The following is a 17,554-nucleotide window of genomic DNA, read 5'->3' on the forward strand; positions in this document are numbered from 1 at the left end:
ACTTCATACGAATTTAATCCATATATTATGCAAAAATGGGCTCTGTGCCATCCGGAGGAGGTTTTAATAGCTTGTTTAGCTGTGTTAATTTCGCGGAACCCTCGAATTTACAATACAAATTGAAGAGTGATTACTAACTTATCCAATGATTGATATAAAAGTATGATACTTTGTTTAATATTAATGATGCATACATGCAAGTGATGCTCTAGGCAATAAGCGTGTTACTTTAAAATGAATTTTATTAATTAATTTTTTACATAACCCATCTTTCTTTTTAAATTAAATCTTAAAATTGAACGTTATTTTTTTATTTTAGTAAAAAAAAAATATATATATATTATTGCATTGCCATGTTGCATCAAATCATATAAGTCAAGTAGGGAGTGACTCCGGAGGTGACTTTCTATCCCTATTTACGAAAAATTCTGAGTGAATAACACTACCAAAAATTTGTCGTGAGTTTAAGCAGCAACGAGATTGAAAGTTAAAGCACGATTGATTGAACACACTAATTTATAAATTCAATAAAATCTTTTAGAGTTTTAGGAAAAAATTATAATTTTATAATTTAATTTATAATTTAAAATTTAATTAATTTAAGTAAATTCAGTATATAGGGCCTATAGAAAAACATAAAAGCAGTGTCTAGGATCCAACTTTTCTTTATTTACAAGCCCTACATTCTATCTTCTATTATTTTTGGGGCCCTATGTTTTCTATTATTATTTATTTCTATTTATTTATTACTTTTCTATTAAAATAATAATAATAAGTCCTTGTAAATAATAGAAATTATTAGTCACACGATTTAATTACTTTAAGTGAAATCAGTATGTAGGGCCTACCTTTTTCTGATTCTACTTTTAAACACTTGATTAACTCTTTCTTACACCAATGAATAAATGAATAAAAAAATTTATTAAATATATTTACATTTATTATGTAAATTATGATGTAAAAAGACATTTATATAATAGATCATTTTTTATTGTTTTTTTGAGGATTAAAATTAAACAGAATAAAAATAATTTTATAAGCAAAGAGAAAGACTTTTATGCTAAACTGGTCTTATTTAGGAGTTAAACACGTGAAGAAAACACGGAAAACTACACGTGGATAGTCCGTTTGTGAGGTTCGAACCCGTTATCATTTAGTAGTATGTAGAGAGCGCGACGCCAAACCGGACACACAACAATGTCAGAAATTAGGTCAAATTTTAAAAATAACTTTCACTTTCGTACAAAGAAAGTGAAGTTTAAAATGTATTTATTTAACAAGGGGGCGTAGCTCAGATGGTAGAGCGCTCGCTTAGCATGCGAGAGGTACCGGGATCGATACCCGGCGCCTCCAAATTTTTAAAAATTTTACTGAACAAAATATGATCCTTGGCCTGCTTGGAGTGTAACTAGAGCAATTCAAATTGATGTCATTATCATTTTGTAACGTCGAAAATATATTTTATCACTTTTACTTCCTACAAATACTCGTTGTTGTTATCTATAATCGAAAGGACACTTTCCTTATCAACAATTACGTTTAAAGGACAATTACTCGTAATTGCGGATGGTAAACTTATATTCGAAACGGGAATTTTTCTAGTACAAGCATTAATATCAATAAAAACTGAATATGTGTTAGCTCAATCTAGAATAAATGTGATCCAATTTGTAAAGTATGGCGTGCTTTATAACAGTTTATCTATCTCAGGATATAAATATCCTATTCTAGTATAAAAAAAAATCTATTTTTTTTTTAAATTCAGTTTGTGCTCTTAGGGGATCCAACTAATCCTCAAGGATGTTTAGAAACAATGTCATCAGTAGGATCTTGTGTGCCACGAAATTCTCGTCTTTAGGAAGATCAATCTAAACTGTGGTTTATACAGAACTGTGGCCCTAAACTATGAAATACAGGAGGGTCGCCATCAAATAATAATGTGTAATTTAAATTAATTCATTTTTGAAGATGGAAGGAAGCTCTATACAGTATAAGGATCAATAGACTTTTGGCAGAGTCAGTCTTTGTCATGAACCTCTCATTCTTCTCGTTAGGAAGAAAACTTGTTTAAAAAATTCTCTCCAAATTTTTTAAATTGGTTTTTGCATATTGAGAGGCTGAAGACGAAGGCCGATTGCTCCAAAAGACTTTATGTTCCTGAGGTATGTTTAGGAGAATGAGAAGATACGTGGTTTTGAGGTGCTTATACATCTTAGCAATACGCGTTTCTTCTATTTTTGTGAGTTTTAATTGTATTTATCATCGTGGACATCCTAGATTATCCTTTATTATCCTGTAAGATGCGTGAATGACGGTGGGGTTTGTGGGTTGGAACTATTCTACTGTATACTACGGAATTCTTAACTTGAGATCATAATGTTTGGAAAGGATTTGATTGAATTAATGGAATAAGACAATGTCACACATGGGAGATCTGTCAAGGAGAAGTACTTTCTATGGGAAACTTGTCCCTATTTTGATGTTAGACACGTGAAGATTAGTCCGTTGGTGAGGTGCAAACTCGTGACTAAGTACTACTGTTCAGTAGTTTTATACACTTGGCTCCTGAACACTAGTAGTTAGTCGGAAGGAAAGAGTGGGGAAATATTAAAATTAAACAATCTGAAAGTACTTTTTTCCACTCTTTTCAACTATGTGGGTACTAAGAAGGGTACTGTCGGCCATGCCCACAATTGAGACGGTTGGGAGAAGGAAATATTCATGCTAGGTGCTGAAAAATTATACCCAAACTTGATTCTATTCAAGATCTACGATATATTTCTCATAAGACAAACCATTTTTCCTTCAAACACGATAAAATATTATAATATGCATGTTAGAAATTAATTATTTACCATATTCTAACTGTATTTTATAAGAAATTCTTTCAGATAAACATGTAACAGCTCGGTTGTCAATATATAATGTAGATGAATATCGAATTTCCAGCAGAACTGATGTTTAAAAGAGTTATATTATACACTTACACACGTCAATACATGCGAAATGTATGTACATATACGATAATTATATAAAGAAAGGATGCCATTTCCTTTATTCTTTTATTGATTTTTAATATATAAAAAATGTTATCTATAATCTAAATAGGGACAGAAGTCAATAGAATAGTTTGCATCAATAATTCTTTTATATCAATATATCTACAAGCGACATTTATAAATGCAATCACCATATTTTTCAGAATTTCGGGTATTAAAATTATGTTTAAAACATAATTAAAATATTCTTAATTAAACAGAAAATTAATTATCATTAACTATAACTTTATGAATTCGTTGGAGGATTTATTAAACCGTTTTTAAGGTCATAATGGCGATTGTTCTGTTACATCTACCTCATAAGCTACGTCATAAGTCACATGACCGTATGCTACAAAAACGTGAGGTCTACATGGACTCATCGCAGAAAAAAAAGGGAAAAGGTAAGCCAAAAAATGTATTTTATTTACGTTTTCAATTGGTTTAATGTTATTTTTTATTCGTGCTCTTTCACACTAATTTAAACACTACTATTATAATTAACACCATTATCATTGTAGCTTAAGTTAATGCATTAAAGATAGAAATTTTAATATATTTATGCTTATTCTATAATTAGCTTCGTGTTATACCGATACGTGTTTTTTTATGGGTTTTTTTCTCCGCACTGCGGGCATTAAGAGGGTCTTTTTTCGGGCCCGTCGTGAGTTTGGCCAGGCTCACAAAAAAAAAGAAATGGTGAGAAAGGCCTCCTTCAAGAATTTCCTGTGTTAATGCTCGCGCGTATTCGAACCCGGCTCTCTCAGTGCGGTAATCTGACACTAACCTCTATATTATACATAATTATGAATTAGTTTAACTAAGTTAATTATTATTATTATCATTATTTGATTCGTTAATAATTATTAAATGTTGAATTTTTATTTAATTCAGAAATATGATAGAATTTTTGCTATGTATTCTATGCTTATCATCTGTTCTGAAGACAAGTCTTAGTCTAGGTAAAATATTATTATAATTTTTTAAATATAAATTTATATATTTCATACTTGTTTTTATACTCAATTTCAAAGTTATTTATATTATCGATATGTTCATAAATGTTTTAAAATAAATTTATGTCAAAAAATATACTTTTTAACGGAAAAAATTTCAAAAAATTGAATGTGTTTTCGTGGTTAGCACCGATTTTAAACTCAGAGAAACGAGTTTTGATATATTTTATATTATTCTAAATTCTATTTTTAAGCTTCCTATGGAATATTCTGTGTCCCAAATAACATCTACATATATAAAAGAGTATGTATGTATATTAGGTAAAGGTTTCTATACAGTTCAACGCATGAATATTCTTCGACACTAGAAAAAATATTATGAGAGTTTCCTCAACTATCCTTAAAGCCCACTCCTTTAAACTTATTATGTATATTTGTTAGATAAAGGATTCCATACCGTTTAATGTATGTACCGTTCAAATTATTCGATTCCCTAAAAAAATACCGTATGGTTTCTCCAACCATCCTTAATGCTCATCCCCTCTTAAACCTGAGCACTGTGTTTTGTAGTTTCATTATTGTAAATACTCAGGTAAATAAATGTAGCCTTTAGTTACTAATACCACTGTTTCGATCATCATCTCCCAATCCAACCTAATCAATAGCCCACCCTCAAAATCCCTAGCCACGTCAGCAGCTTGTAGATCTATAAAAGAACCCATTGAAGATGAAATTGAACACAATAACTTGCGTGGTACTTCTAAGAAATTCAAAAAAAGTACTCAAATTCAAACATAAAAAGTACTTAGAACGATATTACATTTTTCTTCCTTATAAATTGGCCCAATAAAATAATATTAACACGATATAATATTGTTGGGCAAAAGGCATAAATCCGGTTATTTCTATAATAAAAATTTATCTGAAAGACATTTCAGTAGAATTTTATTTTTATAATGCATTTAGTTCGCACTTCCTGCTTTATAAATTATAGTAAAATTTTAATGGCGTGACCATTTTCAGATACTTGTGAAGTATCATCGGATGTGTCTGGAATGTGTAGAAGGAGATCGGATTGTTCGACTCTACGAAGAGGTTCTACTGTTAAATCCTGTCCTGAAAGACGTGATTTGATTTGCTGTCCTTTATGGAGGAAAACAAGTTGGCCAGTCCAAACCACTAAAAGATCAAGGGCGCAATCAAAGACAACTGCTATACCTAGTACTGAAAATGGTAAATATATATTAATTTAAATTAAATTTTATGCTATTCATTAAACACATCTTCCTCTATTTGTTATGGGAAGAATAATCGAAGAATAATAGCCTCACCAACGGGCTAGTTACGTGGAGTTTCATGGGATTTCTTCGCCTTAATAGGGACTAGTTTTTAAACTCTTCTCGGGGCAGAAGCGAACCTATATATATATATATAGAGGCAAAAGAGCCTAGGCCTCAATCTTTCGAGGGCCTCTCGAATTTGGTAGTATAGTTTATTACCTAAATCATCAAGTTGGTAATTATTGAAAATATAATTGTAGTCTGTTGCATCTGCAGGAGACTACAATTATACTGAAGTCAACAAGTGCCAAGAGAGACTTTCTTCAGTTTCGATCTGCTCATTGAAATATTGCTGCACAAATGGACGTTTTTCTGTAACTGATTAATTCAGCTGGGCAGGAGAGCAGCTTTGTAGGCGAATTTCTGTACGCCTATTGAATTTTACAATTCATTATAAACCTATTTTATTCATCGTGTGTTTTACGGTCTGTTTTTATAATAAAATTTTCGTATTATTGTACGCCTAAATAAATGTTTCCTCTACATCCATCGCTCTTTTAATGCCTATAATCTCACAAATCCTGTACTTGGGAGGCATACCACTTTGGCAAATCGCCCATGTATTTGGTTGCCCATGTGTTGGGATTGTGTGTGGGTGTTGTCAACTCAACACACACACATACAAAACATCCATACATACAGAAAAAATTCTAACGTTTTTGTATTTGTCGACGATTCAAGGTCCTTTGAATTCAGATGAGATTTAGCAATTTAATTCGTTTCTTTTAAAGTTTGTGGTCAAAGATCAGTAACGAGAAGAAGAACTAATCGTGGAGTAGACTTGGAGGAAGAAGAAGAATCTTTTAATTTAACAACTGATGCGATCGTAAATGGACGAACAGCCGTAAAGGGATCTTGGCCTTGGATGGTGAGTTTTACAAATTGCATTTACTTAAATCTTTATTAAATAATTATATTATGTTGTTGACAGGCTGCTCTTCTAAGTATAAGAACAACATCATTTGGACGAAGTGCGTCGTTCTTCTGTGGTGGAAGTATCATCACATCTAGAGTTGTTCTTACAGCAGCTCACTGTTTATACCCTTACATGCGTAACCGGAGACAAATGTAAGTAATATATAATACTTTATACAACATTTTCTTACTGTATTAATCATGAATCCATCATTTCAAAAAACTTACAGAAGTAATAACATGAAGAAAATGAAAGTTCGAGTTGGGGCGCACACGAAATCTGATGGAATATCTCACGACATATCTCAAATGAATTATCATAAAAGCTATGGGCGAAATTATGCAAATGATATCGGATACGTTAAACTTTCAAAAGATATTATTTTCAATGCGCACGTTCGTCCTATTTGTCTACCGACATCGACAGAATTTTATTCCGACACATTTTACATCACAGGCTGGGGCACTACACGTTCTGGTTTGTAAAATAACAGAAATTTCTTCCAATATTTAAACGTTATTCTGAGATAAATATTTAATTTGTTTTCAGGTGGTTCTGCCAGCAGCACATTAAGAGAAGCTAAAGTGAAAATGGTACCCCTGAGCACGTGCAAATCAAGTTATTCACGTATAAATTTGAAAATTACCGATAAACAAGTATGTGCTGGTCGTGGTGAAGCGGATACATGTCAGGTAATAGAATAAAAATAAATAAATAAAAAGTAAATAACGTTAAAAATTTATACAAGAAAATAGTAAGTAATTGAACAACATTGATATACAAAATCCTCCTTAATAAGAGTAAAAATAGATTAAATTAGAAATAAACAGAAAAAAATGTAATACTTTGTTTTTCCTTAATCATATGGAAATCCCTTTTGTCTAATAAAAATAATTTATTATTATTATTAAGTTATAAAAGATCGACACGAGATGGAAACTTTATTAAATAAAACAAATCGAGATGATCCCTTTGCACTCGTTAAAATTTAAAAAAAAAAAAAGAAATCACAAATCTAAATTTAGAATTAAAAAAATTAAATTAAATAAACGGTTTTGGCTTAAAATTTATCAAAAATATAAAAAAATATTTTACATTTCTCTTACTTTTTTCCTCTGTATAAACAAGTTTGTCTCATGTATTAGCTTCTTTTACAAAAAGATAAACTATGCTTTAGGAATGTTATATTAATAGTGTGGCTGGATAAATGATGTTACTTCTCCAGTATACAATTATCCTCGGGATATTTTGGCCGGTTTTTTTAAAATACATGCATACAATACAACTTAAGAAAATTAAAAGAAAAAAAAAGCGTTCCAANTTAGATAAATAAAAATTATAAATTTAATTAAATCCTGTTAATAGGGAGATTCAGGAGGACCTATGGTAATGTACAGCGAGATTAAGAAGCGCTGGATTTTAGTTGGAATTACATCCTTTGGAAATGGTTGTGGAAATCGCAGATATCCTGGTGTATATACATCAGTTAAAGCTTATAGAAGTTGGATAGATACTGTTTCGTAAAGCCCGTTACAGGAACAAATTCTAACACAAATATAACTCTAAAAATAAGGTAAACAAGCAACAGTCTCATGTTCCTTCCATCTTCAAAAAATGTTATTATTTGATGGAGGCCTTCTTGTATTTCATAGCTTAGGGCCACAGTTTTGTATAAACCACGGCTTAGATTGATCTTCCAAGATCCACAATACATTTCTATGTAGTATCTAAAGACGAGAATTACGTGGCACAGAAGATCCAACTTATGTTTTAAACTTTGTTTAAGAAATTGATCCGAGCTTGCAGCTAAATTTCTGATGCACAATGGTATTGTTGATTAAATTGTATTATTAACGTTAAAGTGTATTGAATATTGTTTATATTAAACAAGTTTGCATACATGCTCAGTCACACAAGTGGAACAATAAATTGAAATTTAAAAATTGTATTATAACAAAGGAAGTTCTAAGTTATTCATGAGTGAGTCAGACGTATTAAATTGATTTCACAATTATGTTCAAATTTCATTTCTAGTGCAAACCATTGAAAACATTATCTGATGAAACATGCGAGGTCAACAACTAGAATGAATAGGCTTGTTAACCTTTGTATAATAAATTTTCCAGTTTCCTTTGCGTGCCGATCGTTTCTATTAATTTAATTTTAATGGTTATTCTCTCTTCTTTTTATGTAAATTATGGGATTTAATGTGTATTAGTTTGCTAATAAATAAATGTTTATAAAGATAATATAATGAGTTTATTTCAATATAATTATTTCTAATGAAAAGTCACTAAAATTTTTTTCCAAGAATTTTGACGGCCAATCGGTCGCTCTGGGGGACTTGGTATCAAATCCAGGTGAATAAACCCTGGAATTTTTGGGCAATGGCAATCTGTCCTGGATAAGTCATGCCCCACTCTTCACCACTCGGCTGCCATATCGTGAGCCAGGCCGGATCCACGATAGGGGATAGTCATCCGGATTGCCAAGGCGTTTAAAGCGTCAGTCTCCATTCTGGAAGATCAGAATCAAATCTAGAAATGTTTGAGCAATGAGCAATTGGATAAGTCGTGCCCCACTCTACACCACCCAGCCATTTTCATTGTGAGCCTGGCCAGACTCACAATGGGCTTGTTGACAAATGGCCCAGCATTTAAGGCCTATCACGCTGTGAACCTGGGATCAAATCCAAGAAGGCAAATCAAAGAATTTATGGGCAATGAAAAATTTTTCCTGAAGTAGTCACCGTCCACGATAATAATCCATAAACTGAGAATCTTTTTCCAGGCTCATCGTGGGATTGCCGGGAATAAGATCCTTTTAGTTCATGCAAGCAGTTAAAAAAAAAAAAGAAAAATACAGTGGTTAACAAGGAAGTTATGATTTTTATTGTGAATTTACAAATTTATGCTGTATATATTCGCGGTTTTTGACTTTTGTACAGAAGAAACATTAAAACAAGTCTTTAACTGAATAGCTGAACCGTGCATACTTGCATTAACTCATATGACCTTTCCTTTGTATGGCATAATAAGTGGAGTCACATGACTCTGAAGCATAATCAATAATTTTAACCTCTATTATTATCTTCTTTAAAAAGTTGACTTTTAAATTTGAATTTTTTATCTGAAACTATTATAAAATTGAAACTAATTCAAGCTTTTACGGCTATGTAACTGAATGCATGAATATTTTTCGAGTGCCCTTGACTGAAATTTAAGGCTTTATTTTAACTATAAATCAATTGATATAAATTATAATTATTTAATTTATTCGTTAATTTATAATTTGACATTAATTGTTTATTGTAAAATTACGAGTAACTAAGGTTTATATATGATTACTTTAAGTATGTGTTCTATAATAATAGATATAAACTCTGTAGTTAATCCCTTGATAAAGCGCTTCTATTATAAATAACGTCACCCGTATAAAGCGTTAATGTATATTCGTAAACTGTTCTTTGCATAAAAATTAAAAATAGGATATATCTGTAAATTACTAAACGTTGTTTTATATTGCAAATCTTATGATTAAATCATATGACCCAAACAATCATGCCTATTATGTAAAACTCATTAAGCCGAGGCAGTTATGATATTGTTCTGGAGAACCCTGAGTTGAACATTCCATGAGAGGTCCGTTTCTCACCGCTTATTACTCCATTATGGGCTTGACTGGACCCACAAAGATTATGGTAAAAAAAGGCCCTCTTAGTGCCTTAGTAATCTCATTATTATATATAATTCTTATTGTTTAAGATACGTTTAGCGCCAATTTCATAAGCGAATAAATAGTGGCGCTAAATCGAAGTTTGCTTTATGTAACTACTAGATACAGATTAATAAAACTATATAATACTGATTTTGATTAATATTAAGTATAAATAAGTAACATTAAATCGGAAGAAATTCTTTGTATGCATAGCTAAGGGTGGTACCTCTTGTTTGTGTAGTACCTGCCCATTAAGCTGCTATTCTGTGGGCGTTGCGAAATGAATTAATGCGATTCTTGTATTATAAAGTAAAATACAAGATAGGTGTAATTTATACAATAGTAGACCTTAGACAAACGTTATATTTTTTTTAACTTTAGCAGCCATTCTAAACATTTTCACTGAAGTATGGACACGTAATTAAAAATAATTTATACACTTTTCAGCAACAAACGAACGGAAATATTTAAAATATTTATGACTAAGTTTTCTTGGAAACGTTTTACAGGTGAAATTATTTGGTTCCCTTCCAGATAATATGTTAAAATAATTAGCCAGATCATTTTGAATGGTAAGAGAGAATTATCACGAAGGTAGCTGCAGGAATCCCGTTTGTATTTTATGAGTTATTGCCCTATGGTTATTATATTAACGAAATATTTCATGCGTAAAGTTTCGGAAAATGAACTTGAACCCTGACTCATGTGGTTCCAGAATTAACTGGAATATTTAAGACCGGACAATCAGCTGAGAAAAGATACAGTTTAGTAGATATGAATACAGTACAGTTAGGTCTGTTGATAGTCACGCTGCTTACAGGTAAGACATGATTTAAAATTTGGTATAAGATTAAATAATTTTAATTAATTTATACTATAAACACTAGAAAATTCATCATCTTTTAAGGTGCAGAAAGCGAAGTTTGGCCTAATTTTATTAAACAATTAAATAAATATAACAATTTCGTATCAAGTAAGTGACTTTTAATTAATATTTTCTTTTATATAAATTTGAATTATATTAATATATTAATTTAAAAATAATATTTAGACTGTGGCATTGTAAGAACTGATAGCAGAGGTAACACTGTTTGGCCTTGGATTGTAAGTTTTTATTTATATTTTATTTATTAATACTGTATTTATTGTAATAGACAGTCACAGGTATCAACTGTGAGGGGCCAGAATACGTTCGGTCCCAGATAATATTTTAAGTTTTGAATGTCCCAACAAAGTGTAAAGGTTAAAAATTATTATCTTTCAACTTTGGCACGCCCAGCAATACTTAAAATATTGGGGCGATCTGTAATTTTTTAAGCTTGCACTGCACTGTTTATTATAATATATATATATAAAACAAATACAGATAAATTAATATAAAAAATACTAGTGAAATTAAATGTGTGTGTGTNCTTCTGAGCTACGCCCCCTTGATACAAACAATTCTAATTTAACCTACTTTATACTGATAAACTTGTAATTTTATTACGAATAATTTATATTAATTTAATGGCAACTTACTTTAAACGGGTTCTGTAGGCATGCTAATTTTATTTTACATGTTGAAAACTTATAAAGCTGGTCGTGGGTTCGACCCTCAACAACAGGCTTGCCGTGAGGATTTTCCGTGGTTTTTCACGTATCCAATACATAAGTATGGCCCAGTTTTTCATAAAAGTCTTCCAGAGAGACATCTCACTTGGCACATTGTCCATATGTCTTATCCTTAATTTTTATTGGAGGCAATTTCTAATGTGTTTACGAAGATCCTCAGGTTAAAACGGAAATTTAAAGATACAGAATTTTAAAACAAACTTTTATATTAAATGTTTTTAGGCACAAATCTTCAAGAAAACTAATGTCGAGAGAAAATATCTTTGCGCAGGAACACTCATTACTTCCAGGCATATCATAACATCAGCTGTTTGTTTGACCATCTTTAAAGGCATTTTTAGAAAGTAAGTAAATAATTTAATATTGTATACAGGTGCTACAAGTGTTTTAATCCTACATTGTCATTGTTTAATATTGTCGATAATTTCGCTTTAGTGACTTAAACGAACTTGAAGTAATCGTGGGTTCTTCAGTTATTAATAAAGGGAGAATTCTTAAAGTAGAAAACTATTGGATACATCCGAAATTTCGTCTTTTCAACATTTATAACGACGTAGCCGTATTGAAACTCTCTCAGCATATTTTCGATCCTATGCCAATATGTTTGCCATACGTATCTCGAGATTTAGAATATCGTGACTTATTTAGCATTGGTTGGGGTACTGACGAATACGGTAAGATATTTATACGTTGATTTAATAGGAACCAAGGTTAATCTACAAATACATTACTTTTTATAGGAGAAGCTATTACTCGTCGATTAACGGTGAACAGGAAAATTGTTATCCCAAATTCAGAATGTGCTCCTGAAAAAAAGTTATTGTATTATAATCGAGGAATCCAGGATAGTTTAATATGTACTGTGACAGAAAATAACATGCGAACAGTAAGTAATCAATTTTTATTAGTACTATTTTGACTATGTACTAAAATGCCTTAGTATGTACAGTACCTTTAGTGCAGCGCACTTTCTTATTACATTGCGAATTAGGACTCTCCAGATGAAAGCTTGCCTCAATTCTTACTCCATCTCACCCAAGACAATGTTTTTCATCCTTTTTGAAATAATGGTTTACCCAACTTGGTAATATTTTCTTGAGTTCCCCCTACTCCTTTTGCAGCACCCCTATAGTATTGTTATGTTACCCTAGTATCCGTGTGTCCCCCTTGAAACCACTGGGTTATAATGTCAGACTACCGCTTTGAAGACCCGGTAACTAATTCGATCTGACCCCCAAGGAATTTTTTGGATGGTATCCTGGATGTGGTCCGTCCTGATTATATCCGTCCTTACCACCCACCTTATCGTCTTACCCGTTGTAAGTTAAGCCGAATCCCCGATGGGCTTAATTAAAAGGCTGTCTTAGAGTGCTCCTCACAGAGGAAAAAATAAATAAATAATACTTCAGAAATTTCAATTATATAAAACTTCAACATTTTGATATTTTATTAAATTATTATTATTATTATTATTACTTTTAGAGTGACGATGGAACACCGGAAATGTTATTCGAAAATTATAGTAATATATAATTTATTATATAATATATGGCAATAGGTTTATATGTAATAATACTGTGTATAGTAAGAGGAAATATAATAATATTTCCTCGTGTATTCTTACTTAATTCCATTCACCCCTATTGGTAGTATTTTATAGTAAGTTTTCCTTACTTCTACATGTGTTTTACGTGAGAAACAACACTTTCGTAACTCCGATTTGAAGTTTCAGTCACTCGAAAACGTAATTAATTTCACTTGTATGGGATCACGGATGGAGAGGGCCCCTTTTGTTAATGTGTTTTGAACATAAAATTCATAAAATATTTTTTATTAATATAAAGCGGTCATATAGATTTTATTTTCTATTAATGAAAGTAGTACTAACTTTATGGAGGGTCTGCAAATTTTCACGGGAGCCAGGAGGACTTTTATGGGAACTGCTCCCATTTAGACACGTAAAAAAATCCCCGAAAATTTCACTCGACCAGTCATTCTCCTGTACTTATTTGACTGGTTAAAGCTGTTGAACGTTATCGGTAGAAATTAGTAAAAAAAAAAAAAGTTATTTTTTGTTTGCAAGCAGTTAAAAAAAAAAAAAAATACAGTGGTTAACAAGGAAGTTATGATTTTTATTGTGAATTTACAAATTTATGCTGTATATATTCGCGGTTTTTGACTTTTGTACAGAAGAAACATTAAAACAAGTCTTTAACTGAATAGCTGAACCGTGCATACTTGCATTAACTCATATGACCTTTCCTTTGTATGGCATAATAAGTGGAGTCACATGACTCTGAAGCATAATCAATAATTTTAACCTCTATTATTATCTTCTTTAAAAAGTTGACTTTTAAATTTGAATTTTTTATCTGAAACTATTATAAAATTGAAACTAATTCAAGCTTTTACGGCTATGTAACTGAATGCATGAATATTTTTCGAGTGCCCTTGACTGAAATTTAAGGCTTTATTTTAACTATAAATCAATTGATATAAATTATAATTATTTAATTTATTCGTTAATTTATAATTTGACATTAATTGTTTATTGTAAAATTACGAGTNTAATTTTACAATTTTCTTATGTAAATATGTAACAATTTTATACCAGAAAAGTAAAGAAAATGTTAAAGTATGTCCGTGAATTATTTTCTTATATCAAATTAGCATTTTCACACATTTTCAACCCGCAAAGAAAAATTTCAAAGGATCATGAATGGCACTTTTCTGTAACGTCGAAATCACTTGTGAAAATTAATATCTATTTATTTCCTGTTTAATACATGATTTTATGCATTATTTTACGCGTTTTGCTGGCTCTCCACTTAGCACGATTACCTGATGATCTAAACCAGTGTTTTTCAACCTGTGAGTCGCGACCCCCAGGGGGGTCTCAAAGCCTTACACGGGGGGGTCGCGGGTGAAAGAAAAAGACAAGTGTTTGTAGGTCCTACACTACAATAAAAATTAGAATTTCAGTGAGAAGGCTGTGTCTGTTTATTTTACAGTACAATTGGTTTTTCGATAGATATTTAAAGAAAGAAAATTAAATACGTAGTTTTTAAAATCACTGATACAGTTTTAATATGGCCCTGGGGGGGTCGCCAGAATTTTTTAACTTGTAAAGGGCTCGCGTATTCAAGAAGGTTGAAAAACACTGATCTAAACGACATAATCGTTGTCCTATGTGCCTATACACTTTTTTAGAAATGGAAGGCGATTTCCAATGAATTATGTGAATTTTTTTTCTTTAAATGGCGTCAAAAACTTTCAATTAAAATTTTAAAATCTAATATTTGCTATTTTTTGTACCTTTTCGAAGTATTGTACTGTATCTCTATTGTATTGTGATAAAGCATAGATTACAAGTTTGCCATCCCTGTCCTAGATAGTAAGACAGTTTTTTCCTTAAAAGTATACAGTAGTAATAATTCATCTTTTTAACCTCTTTAGAACTCTTTCAGTTACTCCCATTAGTGGAAAATTTGTATAGGGGAGACCGGGGAAAGATCGGCATGTTAAGCTTTACTTAAATTTTGTGTAATAAATACTGCTGTAAACTGAAAAAAAAGTTTTGCATTTTGTCTATTGGAATGTTTTCTTACTATAGAACTGGTTAAAATCAGTTCGGAAATAAAAATAATTAAAATAATTACAACTTTACAAGAAGAGAGAAATTGACGAAGTTGCCCCGGGTATAGGGGCAAGATCGGCAACTTCTCTCTTTTTGTAAAGTTGTAATTATTTTAATTATTTTTATTAAAGTTGCCCCTGGTATAGGGGCAACAGTAATGGGGCAAGATAGGCACGTATATAAAATTATGTTATTAACAATGTATAAGTTGGAATTCACTATTAAAACAAAGAAATACAAATCCAACACCCATTTAATATTATTACAACGAAATGCAAGTTCAAAGACATATATACATGAATAACAAATGCAAACATGTTTTCATTTATCATCTGTTTGATTTTTATCCTTTGCTTCTAATGTGGCTTTATGTTGCCGATCTTACCCCGCTAGTCATGATTTCGAAACATTAAGTACAACCCTGAGAACAGAATGCCAAGCCACGATCTGGCCACGTGAATAAGTTGAAGTTACATCCTTCTAACAGGAAAAGTAACTTTCGTTATCATGGAATTATAACAAAACCTGCCAATTCAATATAATTGGAAGCAAAATATTATATGGAATTGAACGAAAACGAAAATTTGTTTGATAATTCAACTACGCTTGTTGGAGAACAATAAAAACACTACACTGAACAAGCCACTAATAAAACTCAACTGCCTAACCTATAAGCAAAGTCTCCTTTTAATTTGTTTTTAAAAAAGCGCTTGACAAACTTGCCCCGTATGCCGAAGTTGCCCCGATCTCCCCTATATGCAAAGAGTGTTTCGGATTGATCTTACTAATAGCACCAATGGTTCTCATACCATGCTATTATACGAGAGAAAATTTAATTTCTGTTATGCTCCGTTTTTAGAAAAGCAAATATAAATTTCACTGAATATTGCACAAAATAAAATTACATTTAATATAAACTCTATGATATATCTGAAATATATTTTATTTTGAAGATATATATAAAACATGCCACAATTGTATTCAAGTATAAATTTAAGATAATAATATGTTTTAACAGTTAAAATACAGTAAAACCTCGCTAAGTCGAAATGCGTTAACTCAAAGTTTTTTTAGAGGTTCCAGGCATGGATTTTACCCATATAATATGATCTTGTTAAGTCGAAATTGTTAGTACTTTTGTCTTTCTGTTATATTTACGTGTGAATACAGACGATAAACAAACACTATGTTCCATATTGAATACAACACCGCACCTCGGGTATTTTTCATCATTACATTACAAGGATTAAATACATACATACATGTGAAAGAAAAGGCTGTACTCAAAGGTGTAGCCTTAAAAGATAAGAAAAATGGATGAAGAAAGGAAGAAGAGTAATTTGAGGAAAAGTTAGGAGGATGGGGTTGGAAGTTTGAAAGTAGAAAAAGGAGGACATGAGCCGCAAAGGGGAGCTGTTGGATAGCACTTGGAAATACAATGGTAGACACTTGCAAAACAATTTATATATACTGGGAAGGGAAGGAGAAGGCTCATAGCGTAATACCATGAGGAGTTGGACAGATGAGGCCGACTTGAAAAAAAAAAAAAAAAAAGAAGCGGTAAGGAGTCCCTTTTCGGGAGGGGTTCTTGTTGACACAGAAGATGAGCTGTCCATTAGATGCCACTTGGGCTGGTAGCAGTATAGTGCGTAAGTTTCAGGTGTTCCACGAAGGTCTTGAATACTTGATAGATTATCTGGTCCTCAATAAGGGTGTATAGTTCGCACGGCCAAGGATACAATACCACGTTCCACAATAGTCCTATGAAGGTTTGCACGGTGGCGTGAGTGAACCGGGCAGATGAAGATTAGGTGTATTGAATCTTCGTTCTCGTTAGTATCACAGGGGAACAAACCGTTCCCCTTCCTCAAAAACCTGAAGAAGGATCAAATACAGTACATACAACACTAAGTGGAAGGATCGAGTACATACACCATTACAATACAAACTTACTATAGGTTATCAATAAAAGGATGTCGATCCTTGTATTGTTCCCGGCGCGGCATTCTGATTGAGACAGGATCATCTCTACGTCTTAAAAAATGACATAAACTGTATAGAGTTTTGTAATCATTCTGTGAAGAGATTCTTGAGAAACTCCTTGATAACGAGAAATTTCATAAAAAATTCGAGGAAATAGCATATTAAGCTCGTTAACTCGAAGTCGGGATTTGTCACCTCTTAACGAGATTTTACTACATTATGTACTAATCTGAATATCGTATATAATATTTCTGTTTTACAGAAATTAAAAAAAATATTAATAATAATTCATGGAATTTTCTTAATTTATACTCTGACGGATATTCTCCATCAAAAAATTCATTAAAAATCAA

At 31.6% G+C, this 17,554-nt stretch overlaps 1 protein-coding gene and 1 non-coding gene across 2 annotated transcripts; both read left to right on the plus strand.

Moving 5' to 3' along the window:
- Positions 1-1,280: 1,280 nt before the first annotated feature.
- Positions 1,281-1,353, plus strand: Trnaa-agc. The gene has a single exon. It is a non-coding gene; the product is annotated as a tRNA-Ala (tRNA).
- A 2,057-nt stretch (positions 1,354-3,410) lies between these two features.
- LOC111641502 (venom protease-like) lies at positions 3,411-8,339 on the plus strand. The gene is made up of 8 exons (XM_023387675.1): positions 3,411-3,442; positions 3,933-4,000; positions 5,018-5,227; positions 6,066-6,202; positions 6,266-6,402; positions 6,480-6,727; positions 6,800-6,942; positions 7,616-8,339. The coding sequence occupies exons 2-8, from the start codon at positions 3,937-3,939 to the stop codon at positions 7,772-7,774; spliced, it is 1,098 nt and encodes a 365-aa protein (XP_023243443.1). The 5' UTR covers positions 3,411-3,442; positions 3,933-3,936; the 3' UTR covers positions 7,775-8,339.
- Positions 8,340-17,554: the final 9,215 nt, after the last annotated feature.

This window comes from Centruroides sculpturatus, unplaced genomic scaffold (assembly GCF_000671375.1).
Source record: "Centruroides sculpturatus isolate CEXI.00-Female unplaced genomic scaffold, Cexi_2.0 scaffold1493, whole genome shotgun sequence".
NCBI classification, from domain to species: domain Eukaryota; kingdom Metazoa; phylum Arthropoda; class Arachnida; order Scorpiones; family Buthidae; genus Centruroides; species Centruroides sculpturatus.